The sequence below is a fragment of the Zootoca vivipara genome, chromosome 12, assembly GCF_965207765.1.
Source record: "Zootoca vivipara chromosome 12, rZooViv2.hap1.1, whole genome shotgun sequence".
NCBI classification, from domain to species: Eukaryota; Metazoa; Chordata; class Lepidosauria; order Squamata; family Lacertidae; genus Zootoca; species Zootoca vivipara.
In genome coordinates, this window is record NC_142595.1 from 47163756 (window position 1) to 47187275 (window position 23520).

The window sequence follows — 23520 nt, forward strand, 5'->3', positions numbered from 1 at the left end:
ATGATAAAACTGCACAAGAAATAGCCTTAAAGTTCTGGCTGGGCCTACTGCCTAACTCTGGTTTTCCTTGTATTTCCCTCCCCCCAAATCCCTTCAGGTGCTTTCTCCCAGGTCACATTAAAGGAATCTGAACCAGGAGCAGTGAGACCAGGAGAGACCCTCGAGCTGACCTGTACGGTCACTGGGCGCTCTGTGACAAGCAGCTACTGGTGGCACTGGGTACGACAGACCCCCGGGAAAGGGCTTGAATGGATGGGAGGGTGGACTGCAAGATCATACTATGCTGCATCATTCCAAAACCGAATCACGATCTCTGTGGATTCTTCCCAAACCAAGTACTTTCTGAGACTGAGCTCTGTGACAGCTGCAGACACAGCCATGTATTACTGTGCAACAGGCACAGTGGGACAGACTGAAGCAGAGGCTGTACAAAAAGGAGGAAGTGGTTAGAAAATAGAAAGCAATGTACAATAGATGCTCATGTTAGGATTTTAGCTGTCCTTTGCTGCTTCAGCAAGGATTGGTATGTTTGGTGTAAATCACATGAGTGTCATGAATGTCTGAGAGTGTGAGAATGGAAGACAGTCTTATCTCTTCCTTCTGGGATTGTTATTGTATTTTTTTTATAAATGATTTTTATTAGTTTATACAACAATACATCTCCATACATTCTTTCATAATTGTCTCAACCTAATTCTTAGAACCCAAAATATATATATTAAAAACAAAACAAAAAAGAAAATATATATACAATAATTCATCACATTTGAAAGAATAGGACTTCCTCGGGTTCCCCCTTTCCGCGGCTCATTGCAAATCATTATCGGCAAATTCTAAAACTTACTTTTCTAACCTATTTACAACATCCATTTCTTATTTTTTATCATATTATATCCTTAAACAATTTTTCCAAAATAAAACTCAACTTCCTTTTCTAACCTGCAACTTCATAATTACTTATAATTCTCTTCCTACATCAATTCTACAATACTTTTTAAAATAAATTCAGAACTTCTTCCACTCCTCTTCCACTGCTTCTTCTCCCTGTTCACGTAGTCTTCCGGTCAATTCAGCAAGTTCCATATAGTCCTACATTTTCATTTGCCATTCTTCCACCGTTGGAATCTCCTGTGTTTTCCAGTTCTTTGCTATCAATATTCTGGCTGCGGTTGTGACATACAAAAACAAGCTCAAGTCTTTCTTTGGTATTACTTTTCCTACTATGCCCAGTAGAAAGGATTCTGGTTTCTTAATAAAGGTGTTTATAAACATCTTTTTCAATTCATTATAAATCTTTTCCCAGAATGCCTTAACTAGAGGGCAAGTCCACCACATGTGATAAAATGTTCCTTCTACTTTCTTACATTTCCAACATTTAGTATTTTGGTTATGGTAAATCTTAGCTTTACAGGTGTTAAGTACCATCTGTACATCATTTTCATAATATTTTCTCTTAAAATAGTACACGCTGAAAATTTCATATTCTTTTTCCACAACCTTTCCCACTCCTCCATCATAATATTATGTCCCACGTCTTTCGCCCAATCTATCATAACTTTCTTTGTTTGTTCATCCTTTCTATGCCACTCCACAACAAATTATACATTCTGGAAAGATTTCTTGACTTTGGTTCTAACAACTCTGTTTCCAACTTGGATTTTTCTTTTGAAAAGCCATTTTTCTTATCCATTTTAAAGAACTCATTTATCTGATGATATTGAAGCCAGTCATCCAAATTGCTTTTTAGCTGCTCATCTCCACCCCCATCGTTCTGCCCGGACACTGAGGTCCAGTACCGAGGGCCTTCTGACGGTTCCCTCGTTGCGAGAAGCCAAGTTGCAGGGAACCAGGCAGAGGGCCTTCTCGGTGGTGGCGCCTGCCCTGTGGAACGCCCTCCCATCAGATGTCAAAGAGAAAAACAGCTACCAGATTTTTAGAAGACATCTGAAGGCAGCCCTGTTTAGGGAGGCTTTTAATGTTTAATTGTTTTATTTCATTTTTCTATTGTAAGCTGCCCAGAGTGGCTGGGGAAACCCAGCCAAATGGGTGGGGTATAAATAAATTATTATTATTATTATTATTATTATTATTATTATTATTATTATTAGTTTTTAACTTAAACTGGCCTTCTTCTTCTATCAGAATATCTCTATATCTTAGCCATTATTATTATTATTATTATTATTATTATTATTATTATTATTAGTTTTTAACTTAAACTGGCCTTCTTCTTCTATCAGAATATCTCTATATCTTAGCCATCTGGTTTCCATATTTAACCTTTTTTGCACCTTCGCCTCTAGAGGTGAAATCAAATTAGGTGTTTTCCTTTCTAATAAATCTTTATACCTTATCCACATTATCTTTCTTTTCACCCAACCAACTGATTGTACCAAGTGATTCTGAGATGCACTGTTATCCTCATTTATATTCAACTACATTTTAATCTTGAAGTCACAGATACATCCCAAAAAGTCGTGCAGCTTCATAACCATGAACAAGACAAAAAAAACAGCAAAACCACCTTTAGAATTTGGGTCATACCAAAGGTCCACTTAGTTCAGCCTCTGACAGTGGCCAACCAGAAGCCCTAAAGGGAAGCCTGAAAGAAAAACCTGAGTCAGTGCAAGGTCACTTGCCCCTCCTTGAAATCAGATGTGAGCCAAACGATTTGAGGAGAATAAAAGCCTTTAATGGTTTGTGGGGAGTTGAGCTTACTGTGGCTGCAGTGGAAAGGGCTGGTACTGTGCCGTTTTTATTGTAATTATTGATTTGTTTTAAACAGATTTCATATACAGGCAATCTCCCATTTACACGGGGGTTACGTTCTAAGGCAGGCATCCTCAAACTCCCCCCCCCAGATGTTTTGGACTATAATTCCCATCTTCCCCGACCACTGGTTCTGTTAGCTAGGGATCATAGGAGTTGTAGGCCAAAACATCTGGAGGGCCGGAGTTTGGGGATGCCTGTTCTAAGGCATTGCATGCATCAGTGAAATCGTGTATCCATGAAACACCACTGAAAAAGCTTGCAAACACTCCATTCCACCTCCATCCTGCCCCATTCCACTCCTTTTTATGACATTTTCTTTCTTTCTAAAAATTTTATTCCATTTTCTTTTTCAATTCTTACAAATATCACATATTCATAACCTCCATTTTACATTCCCTCTTCCCACCTCTCCTGGGCTTCCCCCAACTTCCACTTCTGATTTATTTTTCCCCTGTTACACACTGCTATCTCTAACACCATATTATTTCCTTATTTTCTACATATTTAAAACAGCTGGAGGGCCAAGTTTGGTGGTGCCTGGTTTAAATTATATTAATGTTTAATTGTATTTTAGCCTATCTTGATTTCAGCAAGGCCCTTGACAAGGTGCCCCATGATATTCTTATAAAGAAGTTGGTAAAATGCGGGCTAGACAATGCTACCATTCAGTGGATTTGTAACTGGCTGGCTAACCATACCCTCATCAATGGCTCCTCTTCATCCTGGAGAGAAGTGGCTAGTGGGGTGCCACAGGGTTCTGTCTTGGGCCCAGTCTTATTCAACATCTTTATGAATGACTTAGATGATGGGCTTGAGGGCATCCTGAGTAAGTTTGCAGATGACACCAAATTGGGAGGGGTGGCTAATACCCCAGAGGACAGGATCACACTTCAAAATGACCTTAACATATTAGACAACTGGGCCAAAGCAAACAAGATGAATTTGAACAGGGAGAAATGTAAAGTACTACACTTGGGCAAAAAATAATAATGAAAGGCACAAATACAGGGTGGGTGACACTTGGCTTGAGAGCAGTACATGTGAAAAGGATCTAGGAGTCTTGGTAGACCACAAACTTGACATGAGTCAACAGTGTGATGCAGCAGCTAAAAAAGCCAATGCAATTCAGGTTCCGGTTTCCGCCGGCAGGAATGGCGGACCTGTTTTCCATCCCTCTGACCTTCGTAAGGAATTTGGCGGTTGCTAGGGGAGTAAATGGCAACCCCCTACCCTCTCCGGGGGTTACGGAGAGGGGCCGCTGGCCCGCGATGCCCCCAGACCCACTCCGACTGTTTATGGAGTGGGGGGAGCTTGGGCTGAAAAGCACTTACGAGGGCCAGGACTCCCGGATGCTAATCTGCATGGCGGGGATTTCCATGGTTAAAGAAGATAATTAGGCTTAAATCTATGGACATACTTCAGAAGGAGGGGAAGAAGCGCTGTTTACTGCTGAGAAATCTATGCTGCTGAGGGAGAGGAGTTAAAGGCTGTATATCATCTGGAAGAAGGATTGATGGGGACGGAGCGATAAGGGAATGGAGTTTTTTTTTTTTTTCTTCATATGAGTTACTTCGTACCTTCCCAGACGCGATGTCCTGGCTTGTTTGGAGTGAAAGAGAAGCAAAAGACTGTGTGAGTTGAACTTTATAAACTGTTGTTACTGAGCATATTTTTTAAAGATGTGGAGTTGCCGATGAGAAAAGCCCCCCCCCCCTAGTCGGACGGAAGGAGTCCTGGACGCGTTCGGAGGATTTATGAGCTGTGACGCACTTTGAATTGGAGCAGCGACCTGAAGCTAAGTTCAGCTATAGGGCAAGGAGATCCATTAATTTACCAAGAGTTTATGGTTTGATGTTTGGGTCTTCTGCCTGGAAAAGCTGTAAATTTTATAAAGATCGTTAATCTTCATGGCTATGAGAGAAAACGAAAGTGATTTGAGTTTTTTAAGATGGCGCTGCTTCGACGCAACAGGGAGCTCCAGACTAAGAAGATTTATGGGGAGGCTGGACTGATTAACCCACACAGGAGAAAGAACATTTGTGAAACCTTGTTTGATATTTATCTCAGCAGCTGGGAAACAATCGGTTGAAAGTGGAAAACATCTATGTGACTGTAAGGGGAAGATCTGGATTATTATGAACTTGGAGGACGATTTGAACTTTAGAAAAAAGACGGCAGTGGACGGTTGCGAGGAATCCCCAATTTCTTGAAGCATGGGAACCCAAATAAAAAATTCTTTAGACGATTTGGCATAACATTCGGTTTGATTGATATATATATGTGTATAATTTGAAATAATGAATGTGATATAATTGGTTTTAATTGGAAAATTAATAAAATATATTTTTTTTAAAAAAAAAAAAGCCAATGCAATTCTGGGCTGCATCAATAGGAGTATAGCATCTAGATCAAGGGAAGTAACAGTACCACTGTATTCTGCTCTGGTCAGACCTCACCTGGAGTACTGTGTCCAGTTCTGGGCACCACAGTTCAAGAAGAATACTGACAAGCTGGAATGTGTCCAGAAGAGGGCAACCAAAATGGTCAAAAGCCTGGAAACAATGCCTTATGAGGAACGGCTTAGGGAGCTGGGTATGTTTAGTCTGGAGAAGAGAAGGTTAAGGGGTGATATGATAGCCATGTTCAAATATATAAAAAGATGTCATATAGAAGAGGGTGAAAGATTGTTTTCTGCTGCTCCAGAGAAGCAGATACGGAGCAATGGATTCAAGCTACAAGAACGAAGATTCCACCTAAACATTAGGAAGAACTTCCTGACAGTAAGAGCTGTTCGACAGTGGAATTTGCTGCCAAGGAGTGGGGTGGGGTCTCCTTCTTTGGAGGTCTTTAAGCGGAGGCTTGACAGCCATCTGTCAGGAATGCTTTGATGGTGTTTCCTGCTTGGCAGGGGGTTGGACTGGATGGCCCTTGTGGTCTCTTCCAACTCTATGATTCTATGACTCTATGATTCTACGTTTGATTTCTCGATGTATTTAGTGGTTCTTGCTTTTATCTGTAAGCTGCCTTGAGTACATATCATAATAATGAAAATGATAATAATAACTGCTATGGAGCCCTGCAGTGGGAAGAACCTCACTATTCTTACCTTGTCGCAGCAGCCATCCTGTCTGCCCACCCCCAAATGTACTGGAATGATACTGCCTTAAGGGCATGGGAGGGTGAATAGCATCAATAGGAGCTCTGCCATGCAAACCAGCAATGAAATACTGGGATAGAAGGACATTGGTCTTACAAAGTAGAAGGCTGTTTCCTATGCTCCTATTAAGAACATCACCAGGGGTGCAAGGTACAATGTACTGTGAATGAAAGCTGCAATTGGGGTAGAAGGCAAAGACTGGGGAGTGTCTCCCCTAGCCCCACGACCCCTTGATTGGAGTCATTCCCGTAAGCAGGTCTCATCTCATTTGCTCTGCTTCTTAAGTGCAGGACCAGATGCGACTGAACACCCTCTATGCAAATCACCTGACCAGGCCCTTTGTGCTTAAATAGCACCATCCAGCATTGCTCCGTGACCTGGCTCAGTCCCTTTTTGTTTTGTACAAAGAAAGAAAGAAAGAAAGAAAGAAAGAAAGAAAGAAAGAAAGAAAGAAAGAAAGAAAGAAAGAAAGAAATATGAGTTTCCCATTGCTTTTTTTTCATTCTCCTAAGCTTCTCTCCTGGTGAGGATTTATCCTTTGTATAAAACCAAAATGTTTAACAGAACACAAAAAGATTCCTGATCATGACACAAATTCTGCATTCTTTTATAGGTACGTGTTCCACTCCACAGATAACCCAGTCTGGTCCAGGACTGGTGAAGCCCGGAGACTCCTTCAAACTGACCTGTGCAGTTTCTGGGCTTCAAGTTGGTGATAATTATTGGCATTGGATCCGGCAGCCTCCAGGGAAGGGTCTGAAATGGATGGGGCGTATTCAAGATACGGAAGATGGTGCTGGTACCATATACAGCCCAACATTTGGAAGTCGAATCAGCATCACCAGGGACACCTCCAAAAATGAAGTATATCTTCAGTTGAGATCTCTGGAAACTGCAGACACAGCAATATACTACTGTGCGCGGCACAGTGAGCCGGAGCAATCAAGCATCTGTGCAAAAACCACAATCAGTCTCAACCACCTGCTCAGGAACTGCTGGAATTCTGTTTCCAAGAGACATGTTGTTGTTTAGTCGTTTAGTCGTGTCCGACTCTTCGTGACCCCATGGACCAGAGCATGCCAGACACTCCTGTCTTCCACTGCCTCCCGCAGTTTGGTCAAACTCATGTTCGTAGCCTCGAGAACACTGTCCAGCCATCTCGTCCTCTGTCATCCCCTTCTCCTTGTGCCCTCCATCTTTCCCAACATCAGGGTCTTTTCCAGGGAGTCTTCTCTTCTCATGAGGTGGCCAAAGTATTGGAGCCTCAGCTTCACGATCTGTCCTTCCAGTGAGCACTCAGGACATAGATGAAGCTAACTGTCAAGTTGATTAAAGCATTTGTCTTTGCGTAAATACCAGCAACATGCCTTCATGATGGCACACAATGAATTCCATTAAAGTCATTGAAGACACACCTCCAGGCTAGATGAAGAACTATGATGTCATGTTCCATCAGATGATTTGATAGGTCCGCTCACCTGATTCAGTGGGCGGCGTTGCGGTCGGGTCCGTCAGTGCTGGGCAGGGGCTCAAGGGGCACGCCCCAGTGACCAATCAGCACCAGTGGGGGCGGGGCCGCAGGGAATTTAAACCATGGTACGGTGGGGAGATTGTCCTCTCGCACCCTTCACCAGATCTCCCACCCCCTGCCTCTTTTTCTGCTTTGCTGCGCTACGACCTTGCTATGGACTAATGTTGGTCGTCATATTTTTGGGATTTTTTCCCCCACTTGGCAGATTGGCTCCAGCCATTTGGTTTTTGCCTACCTTGAAGCTATGGTCACAGGTTTGTGAGGTTAGGCATTGGGTAAACCTTTGTTTGGATGGAGGCGAGGTTGTAGCCTCCGCCTGCGCTTCCTTATTAAGGGTATCCTGTTAAAGGGATCCGGGGCGTGGATTTTGTCCGATGCAGCCCTCCAGATGTTTCTAGATTTCAATTCCCATCAGCACCAGCCAGCATGGCTAGGAAATGATGGGAATTGAAATCCACCGACATCTGCCTGCGATAAAGAGTGCATCATGGCTATAGGAAGTACCACAATGACCAGGCACCCCCAAACTCGGCCCTCCAGATGTTTTGGGTCTACAACTCCCATCACCCCTAGCTAACAGGACCAGTGGTCAGGGATGATGGGAATTGTAGTCCCAAACCATGTGGAGGGCTGGGTTTGGGGGTGCCTGACAATGACACTATTCAAGCCTAAAACTCCATTTTTCATCCAGTAGACCAAGGAGAACTACATTCATTGATTTATCATACCCACCAAATCTGGGTTGTTGTTTTGTAACAATGAAATTTATAAGAAACACTTAAAATTAGAAATCAGAAGAGACCTCATTGCCTTCCCTAGGTTGACGCTGGGGACAAAATATAGAGTGCTGAGGAACAATGCTGTGTACCAGAGAGTAACAACGTGTAGAGTCCCACATCCATAGACTGCATATCGAGATCACATATGTAAATAAATTCACATGGTATTAATCTGTCTATATTCTTTTATGAGAAGGAACATCCCATATCCTTTCCAAATTTCTGAAGAGTGCTCCATCAACATTTGGAGTGGAGGCTTGCATGGTATCCCTCACGATTTCAATTTCACAGTCAATGGTTTTTTTGTAGAGGAATACATCACTGTGGATCCTGGGAGTAGCACTGTAACATGCATCCTAGTCAAATCATCCATGTTCACAAAGAAAAGACACCAATGGAGAAGGAAGCAGTAACAGTTCACATGGGGTTGGGCTAGATGACCTTTGGGGTCCCTTCCAACTTTACAGTTCTATGATTCTATGACATTATAACATGTTGAGTGTACATCTACAAAGCAACTGCTTGTCTGGAATCAAAGTGGGCCAAGCGTATGTTTTTCGCTCTCCTGCTTCTTCACACATGAACTTTTTTTTATTTAGCTACATGATTTTCCACATCTGGAGGGTCATGTATTGTACTAAGAGAGAGCGGGGGGGGGAATATTGCGGTCCAACTCTTGGCTGTAATTTGAATAAGCATATTTACATCCCATATAGGTACTTATCCCTAAGACAGATCTTAGAAAATCAGTAGGGAGTTGAGGGAGCAATAGTTCAGCTCATACAGAAAAATCAGCGATGGTCAGGAAGGACAACTCAGCTCACCTGCTGATGGATCTGAAGTTCTCTAGGGCCGAATTAGTGTGGTTCTCTCTCAATCCAAAACCTTTTCAATCCAGGCGATTCATCAAAAAATACCAAGGTGCAGAGATCCATGCCAAATTGTCTATTAAAAAACAAAACAGTGATCTTCAAAACCAGGAGGAATTCTAGTATATTCAGATGATCAGCAATCCAAGCACACTCCTATAAAACTTTCTGTTCATCTACTTATCCATTTTGATATAAGTTCCTCTTGACTCTGCAGTATTCTCTTCGCTCTCTGCATCCGAATTTATTCTCAGACAGGAAGCCCACGTGATTCCTGTTTCTGCCCATACTATTAAAGGAGGAAGCTGGTAAAGACCCATGAGGATGACAGGGCAGGTGGGATGAGACCAAACAAATTACCAGGGTAACTATTTAGTAGATGGAGCAACAGGGAGATACTTTCACCCTATGATTTCTTGAAAATCAGCTCAATTGGGCCTTGCCAAACAAAAGGAGGCTGAATGACCAGGGAGAGCGGGAATTTATCCTGGCCCTGGGTGTGGAGCCAAGTGCCACCATTGAGCAGTTGTTCCCACGCCCAGGGACACACCCTCACAGTCCCACCACGATTGGACGTGCCGCAGGCATATGATCCAGCCTGCCATTTGCCGGTCTACAGTTGAGGCCCCAAGGACTGCCCGCAATGCCGCCCACCGAAGAAGGTGAACAGACTTGCCAAATATGGAGGGGGGGTTCAATTTGTTTCAGGTGGAAAAGAAACCATGAGGTGCCTTTCCTCTTCATATGATTAGAGCAACAGAATTTAGAAGCAGCATCTGAACTATCTGGGAGAACTGGATTTCTGTCTATCTCTTTTCACCATCTGCCTTTCGGTCATTTTTCTTTGTTAAAGGTAAAGGTAAAGGGGCCCCTGATCATCAGGTCCAGTCGTGTCTGACACTGGGGTTGCGGTGCTCATCCCGCATTATTGGCCGAGGGAGCCGGTGTTTGTCCGCAGACAGCTTCCGGGTCATGTGGCCAGCATGACAAAGCTGCTTCTGGCGAACCAGAGCAGCACACGGAAACGCCGTTTACCTTCCCGCCGTAGCGGTCCCTATTTATCTACTTGCACTTTGATGTGATTTCGAACTGCTAGGTGGGCAGGAGCTGGGACCGAGCAACGGGAGCTCACCCCGTCGCAGGGATTCGAACTGCCGACCTTCTGATCAGCAAGCCCTAGACTCTGTGCTTTAACCCACAGCGCCACCTGGGTTTGTTAGCTACATATAAATCTTTGTTATAAAGGGAGGAGGATCCAGTTCACACCAAATGCAAATTTACCAATTTTGCATAGTACTACTTGTTTCCTCTGTGGTGCAAAGATACCGTGGGCCCTCAGACTCTGTTCTGTTGGGATATACCATTCTTCCTTTGAAACTTGGTCTTCATCATAATAATTTTAAAATGACACAGGAGTATCACTAAATCCTTACTGCAAATTTCTACACATGCCTTGAAGTGAAGACGACTCAAAGCCCAGTTTAATCATAAGCCATACAAATGAATGCATGCCTATTCCCTCAGTATGCATAATGAACTTCCATCTGCAGAATTTGCAAAATAATCCGTATTTGCCATATTTCTGGTGAACAGGAAGATGTACAACCTCATAAATAAAATATACAAGTGGCTTACTTAAGTACAGTTTAGTACATGCAAGACTTAATCCTATTGGTGTTTTGTGAGGGGTGTTTATTATTTTTATTAAATTTCATGAAACACATACTTATAGCATATATGTGAATTACAAAAAACCCCCACCCAAATCCTTATTATACTGACAATGCTTCCCTTTCCCTCATCCTCCCTCCAGCACAGCCAAGCACAAACCATATCTAGGGAATATCTAAGACACATGACTTCCCTCAAAGAATCCTGGGAACTGTAGTTTGTTAAGAATGCAGAAAATTGTAGCTACTACAGTTCCCATGAACCTTTGGGGGAAGTGGTATGTTTTAAATTAGTATTGCATGTGCAGTGGATGTCAAACAGCCCTGTGTGAGGTTGGGAGCAGCTGTCCAGCAGCTGAAGAACAGAAGAGATGAAGGAGGCCATCCTAAGGCCCAGCAAACTGTAGAGTTGGGTTGGTTGAGTGATGGTAGACAACTAGGCCCAGGGCTTCCTTGGTCTTGCCTGCAGAGGAGCCATCATCATAAAGGAGAGCACTGTGAACACCACAATGCCTACGGCCAAGTCTGTGTGTTGACTTTCCTATTCACATGCAAGACTCTTCTGCAACAGAAAGTGTTTAATTTATGTGTCACCTCTTTCTGAAAGAGCAACCAGGGAAGACCAGCTCTTTCCCGCCAAGCGTCAGGTGGGGAGACCTCTTTGCTTAACCCAATTATCGCTCGTTGTGATGTTGCTAAGAAAAGGAAAAACCAGCAGCTATTGGTAGTCACGGTGAAAAGGATTTTTCACTCTTTTGCTTGTCCGGTAGATGGCAGCCATGCCCCATAAAAATCTGTGCCAACAGTGTGCCAAACCGCATGACCACATTGCCACAAGATTGTGATGCACCTTATTATAGAAAGTTGCTAAATCTTGAAATGCTCTTCTTCAAATGTGTGAGCGTTCACTCCTTTCCTTTTGGTGAACAAAACATGTTCCTTTGAGGAACATGATATTGTCCTACTTCACGTCTGGGCACAGTCTTGGACTAATTCTACTCAGAAGTAAGCCCTACTGAATTCAGTGGGTCTTGCTCCCAGGTAAGTGAGATTAGGAGTGCAGCCAATGTCAGTTGAATTTAGGACCCAGTGAAAACAATGGGGCAATTTACTAATAACTTAAGTCCTGTTGATTTCAGTAAGAAGGCCCCAAACGACAGTGTTGCAAGTCTCTCTCTCTCTCTCTCTCTCTCTCTCTCTCTCTCTCTCTCTCTCTCTCTCTCTCTGTGTGTGTGTGTGTGTGTGTGTGTGTGTGTGTGTGTGTTCCACCTTGCTCTCTGAATCATGGTGAATTTTCAACCTTTTAAAAAATAAGGTATTATATGGGTTTTTGTTGAACTACATAACACAGTGGGGGACACATGATGTCAAGCTATTGTACCAATATATCCCATGATAGCTCTGGACAAGGGATCAGCAACCTTTTTCAGCCGTGGGCTGGTTCATCGTCCCTCAGACCATGTGGTAGGCCAGACTATATTTTGGGGGGGGGATGAATGAATTCCTATGCCCCACAAATAACCCAGAGATGCATTTTAAATAAAAGGACACATTCTACTCATGTAAAAACACGCTGATTCCCGGACCATCCGTAGGCTGGATTTAGAAGGCGAATGGGCCGCATTTGGCCCCCGGGCCTTAGGTTGCCTACCCCTGCTCTGGACTATCTTCAGAAGGTGAACAAATATATATCCAAAGCTTTCTGGGAAGGCTGCATAGGAAAATGAAGAGTTCTAGGTCACCACAACCTCCTCTACATACAAGTGCAGCAATGCGTAGCTAGAGCACCCAGATCACTGCCTCAAAAAAAATTCGGAGAGAAATGGAAGTTATTGTCAAGGCTCCATTCATGGTGCTCCATTCACATGCGTATGCAAAAACTCAGTGGAGACAAAGAGAGAGAACTGACAGCTTTACTCCATTCACTACGTTTGAGCCAGAAGTTAGAAGGTTCAGCATGAAGCAAACAGGTGCTGTTCTGCCTCCCCAGGAACAGCGGGTGGGAGGAGACTAGAAGTGTCTCCTATTCACTGAGAGCCTGCTGTGGAGGCAGCATTGGGCAGGGGCTGCTGAGGAGGAGGCAGATCTGGCAGCCTTGGAGGCCGTATCTGTGGATCCTGCTGCCTGAGGCAGTCGCCTAACCCTGCCACATGGGCGTGCTGGCCCTGTTGATGGGAGCTAGAGTCCAGCCTCATCTGGAAGGCCACAGATTCTCTATCCCTGTCCTAAAGTCAGCCACATCCACAGCATATTTATATGGAAAAGCAGCATACAAACTTAAAAGGATTCATAACAATGATGAATAAGTTAAACATTGCTGTTAGTTTTGACTTGAGGGTGCTGGTGACATGATAGACTTGCTCACTCATTCGCTGACAGAACTGGAAGGCAAAACATTCACACCAACATTACAGACGCTTTTGTACAGGGAAATGTAAGGGTGTTGTTATAGTTATGGGAGCTATGCCAAGAACATACAGCCATTCTTCCATCCATCCATCCATCCATCCATCCATCCATCCATCATCTCCCAGACAACATGCATTCATGGAAGAACTTGAGTCTTGGAAACCCTTCGGTGCTGGTTTTCTACAATGGCATTTGAACATGTTCTTGAATCCTTCAGATTTTGCCAAGCCATGTATCATGGTGCATATTCTGGCAACTACCACAGTGATTGATGCTCTGTCAAAAACTGCTGCACCAACACAAATCTTGATCAAATCAAGTTACATCCAAATCCTACATTTTACATACATGAAACAATCATTTTTTCTGCAGGACAGATTTAAGTGGGAAAGAGTTGTGGCAATTAAAAAAAAAGACTGTTTTTCTAGCAGGCCAATCAAAAATCTAGAGGGACTGTTTTTTCACTTCCTCCAAGTAAAACATAATGTTCCTTCCACGTGTGCAAGGAACTGATCCTTCTCATTTGAGAGGAAGGGCATGCATAAATAAATAAATAAATAAATAAATAAATAAATAAATAAATAAATACTAGCATCCCATTTTGTATTAGAAGGTGTATTTTTAAATCTGCTGATTTTATTTGACATCTGATCTTACCAGCACTTTTAATATATTATATATTATGTGAACTGCTCTGAGGTTTTGATGATTAACCGGTGTATACATTCTGTTAAATAAATAAAATAAAATTCTCAAGCACTGTCCCCGTGAAATCTGTATTCCTTCCCCCAGCACACACCCTGATACACTATCCACTGCTTCAGGCTGCCAGCAGTTCAGGGTTGAAGCTCAGGTGGATGCCAAAACCAGGGAAAGTTACTATCCAAAATCGAGCAACACAAAGATGGCAGCTAACAGGCCCAAATACATGACCAGTGGATTAGCTTCAGCTGGTCGGCCACCAGTTGGTCAACAATGCTCTAGGCCAGGCATCCCCAAACTTCGGCCCTCCAGATGTTTTGGCCTACAACTCCCATGATCCCTACCTAAGAGGACCAGTGGTCAGGGATGATGGGAATTGTAGTCCAAAACATCTGGAGGGCCGAAGTTTGGGGATGCCTGCTCTAGGCAGATCCTTCACGAGAGCACTGCATGAGAAACAGGTGGTCCCTTCAATATCCAGCCTTGCCATGGGATTTTGCACAGCCCTGCAGCATGGTGTAGGACCCTGGGGTGGCAGCTACCACTGTGAAAAGAAGCCTATCAAGTACAGTTTTAACCAGCAGAAAGTGTCATACCACTAAAACTGCAGCAATCTGAAATGTGGTAATTGCTGCCCTCCCCCCAAAAAAATCAGCTGCAAATGGTTCCAAGTTTCACATCAGATGTCCAGTTGCAAGAATAAAATCAATTTCTCAAGCACTCTCCTCTGAAAATTGTATTTCCCATCCCCCCCCCTTACACACAATCAATCGCCTCAAACAACCAGCAGTTCAGGGGCAATCCCTAGAAGATGCCAAAAACAGGGCAAGTAGTAGGAGCATCTCCACCCCCATCGTTCAGCCCGGACACTGAGGTCCAGCGCCAAGGGCCTTCTGGCAGTTCCCTCACTGTGATAAGTGGAACCAGGCAGAGGGCCTTTTCAGGAGTGGCGCCCGCCCTGTGAAATACCCTCCCACCAGAGGCCAAGGAAATAAATAACTATCTGACTTTTAGAAGACATCTGAAGGCAGCCCTGTTTAGGGAAGTTTTTAATGTTTGAAGTTTTACTCCGTTTTTGATATTCTGTTGGGAGCCGCCCAGAGTGACTGGGGAAACCCAGCCAGATGGACGGGGTATAAATAATACTATTAGTAATAGTAGTAGTAGTAGTAGTAGTAGTAAAAATCCAAAATTGGGCAACCAAGGATAGCACCTGACAGGCCCTAGTACATGACCGGTAGACTGTTTTAAGCTGGTTGACCACCAGATGGGCTGAAATTACCCACAAAAATCCTTCATGAGATCATTGCATGAGGAACATGTGACACCTCCACTAACCAGTCCTTCCATAGGATTTTGTACAGCTCTGTAACATCATGTACGATGGAGTAGCAGCTCCCACAGTGAAATGAAGTGTATCAAAAAGCTTGTAAGAGCAACATTAGCCAGCAAAATGTGTCACATGGCTAAAACAGTAGCAATTTGAAATGTGGTAATTCCACCACTGCTTCCCCATTTCAATCACAAATCGTTTCACATCAAATGTTGACTCTGAAGGATATTTCAGGTTTTATACACAATACCTTTAAATCTTCATGTGCCAGATGCAATGCATATGCACACTGATTTTTACAAATCCCCCTAGGGCAGAGATGCAAAGGTTGTGGCCTTCCACAGGCATTAGACTACAACTCCTATCCTTCCCTGACTTTTGGCCATGCTGGCTGGGACGAATTGGAGCTGGAGTCCAGCAACATTTGGAGGGTCAAAGGTTCCCTATCCCTGTCCTAAAGCCAACCGCATCCACAGTAGTGAATGCTGGCGAAGGTGAGGACAAAAGCTTTGTGAAGAAATGTGAATTAAGAGGTTTTGCTTGGACATCTCCCACCACGCAAGTAAGTTGAGCAGTGGCCACTTTAGATGCTTCTTCACAGATCGAAGAGAGCCCTGACGTTTCTCCTCCTCTAGGCAATGAGATTTCCATTCGTTTTCAGCTCTCAGTTTATCTATATCTTGAATGTTATCTAAACCTGCAGGGTTGCTGTTTCAAAACTTGCGGACTAGGCTGACACATAGCTAAAAGTCCTTCCTCATTACTTCTCAGACAGAACCAGTCGGCAAACCTGTTACAATGGTTTTGGCATAGGGACATATCATGGTGCTAACTATAGTTATGGGAGCTATGGCAGTAACATAAACCATGTCCCAAACGCCATCTGCCCAAACAGTCAACCATCTCCTAGAAGACCTACATTCATGGAAGAAATGGAGTCATGAAAGCACTTTGATGCTGGTTTTCTACAATGGAAAACGAAGGATAAATTTGAAAGTGTTGTCGAATCCTTCAGATTTTTGTCAAACCTTGTATCATGGTGTATTATTATTATAGCGGGAGCTACCACAGTGATTGATGCTCTATCAAAAAGCTGCTCTACCAACCAACAACTGGATGAAATCTGATTGTGGCTGGATCCTTTTCTCCAATTGCAAACATGAAGTGATATTTTTTTTTCCATGTGGGACAGAATTAGTTAGAAAAGAGACTTGGCAAATTGTGGTGGTGGTTGTTTAAAGTGCTACACGTTCCCTAATACATCAATCAAAAATCTATGGTGACTATTTTTTATGCATTCTGATATTTTTTTGTTTCTGGTGGCAGTTCACTGTGCTGTGCTAAAGCCTACTTTGGAAGCGCTCCCAAGTTTGGTGTCTTTGAGGGGCTGGCATGGCATGGAGGTTGCTTTCAGCAAGAGGTGACTCAGAAGGCCAACTGTATACCCAGAGACGCCCAGAGCAGTCCCCATGGCCAGAATCGTAAACAAACATACTGGGAAGGAAATAATTTTAAATTAGTGGGGCTCAGAGGAGAATGAGTTGTGTGGAAGCCTTCAACACCTCAGAGCTTCCCACTTCCTCAGTCTCTCTTACCTCACCATTCTCCCTCTCTCTTTCTCTCTCTCTCATACACACAACAAACTGAGGGGAATTCACACAACCGTGTCCGAGGTCACGTGTTCATCAGTTTGTTTGTTTGTTTGTTTAATTAATCAGTGCTGGTTTTCTAACATGTAGTTTGAGGTATTTGGAAACTATGGAATGTGACCAGATGAAAAACATGGAGTAAGAGTGTTCAAAGGAAACCATGCCAACTGCTACCAACCATCTGAGGTAAAAGAGATTCTATTGGTCTTAAATGGAGCCATGAGCAAAAGCCTAAGTGGATGGAAGATCTCAATGAGCATTATTGTAGGATCCTCTAGATTTTGCCAAGCCATGTAGCACTGTGTGGATAACTGGCCCTACACAATGATGGGTCTCCTGTCAAAAACCTCCTCAGATTATGTACAGACAACTGTTTCAAATGGCTGCTCCTGCTAAATCATTTATTCTGTTTCATACATGGAGTACTATTTCTCTTTGGACCCTGTTTAGGGGTAAAGGACCCTTATAGTTCATTAAAAACAATTTTTTTAAAAAAAATCTAATATGTCAAGGAAATGTATATTATGGGTGCAATCCTATGCAAGCATACTAGGGATGAACTCAGTACTCTTGAGCAAGATAAGGTGAAGATAAAGTACCCCTGGACAGTTAAGACTATGGGGTGCAGCACTCATCTCGCTTCAGGCTGAGGGAGTTGGTATTTGTCCACAGATAGATTTCCGGGACATGTGGCCAACCTGACTAAACAATAAAGCTGGCTGCATTTACGTAGGTCCCACTGGGATTAATGTGAAAAGTTAGCAGTGATTTAATGCCCATTAATTCCAGTGGGGAATCTGAGTGCAACTAACTTCCTAGTGAGGAGCCAACCCTACGAGCTTGCACCTCTTCCAAGAGGAATGTTGTTTTATTTTATGGATTCTTACTATTATGGTGATAATTATAAACACACACACACACACACACACACATAATGTAGGTTCATTTTTGCAATAGACATAGTCACCAAGGTAAATATAATTTATGGGTAGCAAATATGCAAATAGAAATTTGGTAATTAAAAAAAATAGAAAGGAAGGGGCAATTGCTCACCTTTTTCTTTTCGTGCTCAACTCGGGATGAGAGAGCTAATTGCTCAAGACACAGTTTCAGTCACATGCCGAACACTTGGATTTTGCATAGGAAGCTGCCTCATAAATACCAAGTCAGATCATTGTTCCATCTAGCTCATTGCTGTCTGCACTGACTGGCAGCTGTTCTCTAGGAATTCAGACTCTCCCAGTTCTACCTGGAGATGCTGGGGATTGAACCTGAGACCTTCTGCATGCAAAGTGAAGACTCTGCCACTGAGCTACAGCCCTGCCCCAGAAAGAACTCCAATCTGAACAGGCTCTATGGTTTTTCTGAGCTTACAGAGCACGGTGTAACAGACTGGGACAGCACATCATTAAATCACATTCCAGAAGTAGCAAGCACTTTGTGAACTTTTGTGGGGGGACCTAGCATATCTTTTCAAACTTATCAAGAGTATGCCATCAATTCCTTCAACATTTCATCTCAGGGAAATGGAATAGCCGTTAACCTTTGTAAGTCACTGTCCCTTAAGAAACCCTTTATTGGAGCAATCTGTGATATCCTGCCTATACTTTCCCACCACACACTCCAATTTTCTGTATGGGAGTGAATCACTGTGATAGATACGGGGGTAGCAGCACAGTGATTAACGCCCTTACAAAATCTTCTGTGTTCAGAATGAAAGGATGAGATAAACTGAGATAAACTGTGCTAGATGCATTGTTCCCTAACAAATTGACCATGCACATTGAATCAAAATTACGCAAGCAAATGCCTCTCTCTCTTTCAACATAAACTTAAGAATGAACATGAGCTTCTTAAACATATTCTTCATCCTCTTAGAATCATAGAATCATAGAGTTGGAAGAGACCACAAAGGCCATCCAGTCCAACCCCCTGCCAAGGAGGAAACACCATCAAAGCATTCTTGACATATGCCTGTCAAGCCTCTGCTTAAATACCTCCAAAGAAGGAGACTCCACCACACTCCTTGGTAGCAAGTTCCACTGCCGAACAGCTCTTACTGTCAGGAAGTTCTTCCTAATGTTTAGGTGGAATCTTCTTTCTTGTAGCTTGAATCCATTGCTCCGTGTCCGCTTCTCTGGAGCAGCAGAAAACAATCTTTCTCCCTCCTCTATATGACATCCTTTCATATATTTGAACATGGCTATCATATCACCCCTTAACCTTCTCTTCTCCAGGCGAAACATACCCAGCTCCCTAAGCCGTTCCTCATAAGGCATCGTATATCTGATTCTTCTCTATATCTGATCTCTTCTCTATATCTGATCTCTTCTCTATATCTGATTTTTTTCCTCCACACACAGTTCTCAAAGGATGAGATTAGATACCGTAGATGATAGATGACAGATAGATAGATAGATAGATAGATAGATAGATAGATAGATGATTGATAGATGATAGATCTGTCCAAATCTTGTCTATGATTTGCACTAATAGTTTTGCTTCACATCTCAGGTTTCGAAGGAAGTTGAAAGATCTTCAGGGCGCCTCAAAGGGGAACATCAGAGAAGTTCAAAGAGTCAAAAGGAGGACAGTAAAGATACCTCACCTTATTATGTCCTGGTGATGTTCAAGCAGATGTTGTTGGCTTCTTGTCTCACACAGCAAAAGAGCTTTATAATCTTTGAATATATTTATATATTGTAAATAATTCAAGATGCAGATCTACACCGAGTTTCCATTTTGAAAAAGACAACTGTAAAAAAGTTGCAGCATATGTGTGAAATTAACCTCTCTCCTCAGCAACAGAAAAACATGATCACTCCTGTGCTTCTGTGTAGCCGTCTACTACTCAATTTCAACATACAAATATTCATGTACAAATGTATTATTTTAAAAAGAAACTCCATATGGTTCCCTATATAACTTGGGATGAATCGCTCTCTTCCCATCTATCTTGTGTCCAGCTGAGAATTCTTCACCTCAAAATTTGTCACATTTACTGTGACTGCTGTTTACATCTCTGCATATTCAAAGCCAACTATGCCACTGAAGTCACTAGCAAATAAAACTGGCATGTCTCTAACAGTACCGTAAATTAATCTCAGACAGGAAGCCCATTCTGTTTCTGTTTCCTTGCACAGTTTGAGCAGGAAGTTGGCAAAGACCTTGAAGGTGGTTAAGCAGATGAATGAGATGAACGAAATTAAGATCTGGAGTCAATTTATACACCAATTTTTGAGGTAGAAAAGTCACTGCATGATGACCTTCCCCATAATTGTTGGATGACGGAGAAACAGCGAACTTGGTCTAGATGGAACACCACCAGAAACACCAAAATTCTACTCCTTGGGGGAAGGCCATATGCTACCTTCATACACAATATATTGACACTCAACAGAACTAGATACCGGTATATTTCCATAGTAGAGTTTGTAATTGGTGGTTGCAGAATTCCATACATTCTCCCTTCCTCATCCATATACAAAAAGGATGTCTTGAGTGCTGATAAGCATTTTAGTACTGGCACAAACCATTGTGTGGGGGATATAACTACCACAGTGTTACTTCTCAATACAAAAACTCCTTCTGGAGATACACGCAGGTATGGGCGATGCTATCTTTTGGCACAGGCAGGTCCTTTCTCAAACTGGCACATGAACCTCTGGCCCCTTGACATCTACCACAGGTTCCCACAAAACCACTCCTAAGAAAGCAACATGGATATCGCCTTCTGTTATGCTTCCACATCATCCTCAGCCTCCCATTGGTCACATTGCTGATTGACAGGGGAGCATGGACCATAGCTTAATGTTACTATTGCTGGGTCTTGCAAGTTCTGCCAGACTGCTTTTTGTAGATTTCAGCTCGGCATTCAATACCATTCTACCGCGACATCTGATAACTAAATTGGGAAATCTGGGGCTCCCGCTATCACTCTGTGGGTGGATATTGGACTTTCTTTCAAATCGCTTCCAGAGGGTCCGGCTGGGCCCTTATATGTCTAACATGCTTAGGACTAACACAGGAACACCACAAGGATGTGTGCTTAGTCCGCTCCTTTATACTCTTTATACCTATGATTGTGTCGCTGCCCACCCTAGAAATAGGGTTGTCAAATTTGCAGATGACACAACCGTGATTGGGCTCATCTCTGATAAGGAGGGTGAAACGGACTATAGAGATGAGGTGGAGTGGCTGACAGAGTGGTGCAGAGTTAATAACTTGCTCATAAATACAAAGAAAACAAAGGAGCTTGTGGTGGACTTTAGGAGACAGAAGAACGAGGTCCAGCCAGTTTTGATTGATGGAATTTGTGTGGAGAGGGTAACAACGTTTAGATTTCTAGGCATTGAGTTACAGGAGGATCTGTCCTGGAGTGTTAATACAAGGGGGCTTGTGAAGAAGGCACAGCAGAGACTGTATTTTTTGAGAATTTTAAGGAAAAACCATCTTCCACAAAAGCTGCTGCTTGCCTTCTATCACTGTGCCATACAGAGCGTGCTCACGTACGGTTTATGTGTGTGGTACGGAAGCTGTACTTCTCAGGACAGAGCAGGGCTGTGCAGAATTATTAAAACAGCAGAGAGCATTATTGGCTGCTCACTCACCACCTTAGAACAAATCTACACCACCAGGTGCCATAGAAAATCACTAGACATATCAAGAGATCCAACGCACCCTGGTCACCATTTCTTTCAGCTCCTGCCATCGGGACGGAGATATAGAACTATGCAGGCAAGAACGAGCCGTCTCAGGAACAGTTTCTTCTCTAGAGCGATTTTGGCCTTAAATGGAAAGCCTGGACTTTGAAGTCATCTTATTTTACTTGTTATTTGTATTATATTTACTGTTTTTAATTAGGTTTTGTAATTTTGGATTATGCGGAATGCTTTATCTGAGTGGATGTAGCAACCGAGTAATTTCGTTGTTCCCGCAAGGGGACAATGACAATAAAGATATCTTATCTTCTCTATGCACTCCAGGGATGAGTCGCCTCTGCACATTTGGCAGGGCCCTGCTAAGCTACCATACCATAAGACAGCGGGAGACAGGCGTGCATATGGACTCATTTTCACTGTGTTCTCTGGCTCAGGCAGCATCACACCATAAACTAGTTGAAAGAAACTCATTTCCATTCATTCATACTGTGTTGATCACAGCTGAGGTTGGACTCGAATCCAAAATACCATATGAAAACCTACCCATCAAAGAACATTGACTGACAATACAGTGTGTGTGTGTGTGTGTGTGTGTGTGTGTGTGTGTGTGTGTGTACACACACACACACACACACACAATGCTCTGGGAAGATGTCAAAGCCTCCAGAGGACAATTTTTCTCCCTTGAATATTTGTTTTAAAAAGCAACAAGCAGCACATACCCTATTAATCTCCTATCAGACAGACTTCTCAGATCATTAAGACAACCTGTCCAGATGCCAAAGGAGGTTTTTAAAAATCATTTTGTTGCTTGCCGTTTGCCATCCTGGACTCCTTTGTGAGGAAGGGTGGGGGTATAAATTTTAAGAATAAGTTAATATTCAGCTGGGAGAGGGACCATGATATTGCTGAACAAAAACATGGCGTATTAGCCCTGGGCAAACCTGAAAAGACAGCAGTCATCTTAAGCAGTAGCTGACAGGCTACGTTCAAACGTTGCAAGGGAAACTGCAATGACACCGAACAGACTGAGGAAAGCTACCCTGTGCACCATCAAAGCTGTGCATAGCTGTAGGACCTCATCACTTATTTGCAGGAAGCAACTCCCATAAGCTGAGAGCAGAGGAAGTTTTTGTCAAGGCTCCCCTCACCGTGGATAGGGGCTGGGTCACAGTGGTACAATCCCATACAAATACTCTTTGGAGACAATGAGAGGGAACCAACAGATTTATTATGCTGGCTGCATATGAGCCAATAGTTAGCAGTGATGGCCCAAGATATTCTGTCCTCTGCCACCCCAAAAAAACTAGAGTCTTCCTTCACTCTAGTTCCTTTCCTCCAAGGAGCTCAAGGGGGTGGGCATGATTCTTCAGCTATTCCCATTCTATCCTCACAACAACCTTGTGAAGCAGAATCCTAGAATTGTAGAGTTGGAAGGGACCCTGTGGATCATCTAGCCCAACTCGGCAATGAAGGAATATGCAGTTGTCCCATACAGTGGCGAACAGTGCCACTTGGCTGCCCGGGGCACGACGCACGCGCCAGGGCGAGCCAGGACAGACTGTGCATGTCTGCACATGCACAGTCTGTTCGGGTTGGCGCTGCTGCTCTGCTCGGCCGGCGGCGGTGCTCGGCCAACGCTCCGCTTTAGAACATGCTACAATGGCAAACAGGTAAATAAGTTCAAATGGCAATTGTTCAGGCGGAGGAGGCCAGGGGCGGGCCAGGGCTGGGGGCGCTGGCCCCGCCAGACTGGAGCTAGGAGCAGCCCGTCCCCTACGCCCCTCCCTTGCTACGCGCCTAGTCCCATATGGGGATCAGCACCAAGCTCTAGCCAACTGAGCCATCCAGGTAGGTTAGGCTTTGAGATATTGGGTGACCTTAGGTCAGTCGCTAAGTGATTGGAGACTAAAATTATGGTAACCAGAATAATTTAACAGGTGTATATAAGTGCCCGAGGAATTGCATAGCTCTTCTGAGCATTAACC

At 43.4% G+C, this 23520-nt stretch overlaps 1 protein-coding gene and 1 long non-coding RNA gene across 2 annotated transcripts in view; one reads left to right on the forward strand and one right to left on the reverse strand.

The window, feature by feature from the left end:
- LOC118078110 (uncharacterized) overlaps positions 1-23520 on the forward strand; it is a 101057-nt gene that overhangs the window by 260 nt on the left and 77277 nt on the right. Inside the window, exon 2 of the mRNA XM_088655666.1 lies at positions 98-398. Within this exon, the coding sequence (XP_088511792.1) occupies positions 98-398 (301 nt within the window). The remainder of the gene's footprint in view (positions 1-97; positions 399-23520) is intronic.
- On the reverse strand, positions 392-19926 carry LOC132593064 (uncharacterized). The gene is made up of 4 exons (XR_009558490.2): positions 19480-19926; positions 9064-9184; positions 2525-2602; positions 392-1163 (listed from the first exon to the last, which is right to left on the reverse strand). It is a non-coding gene; the product is annotated as an uncharacterized LOC132593064 (long non-coding RNA).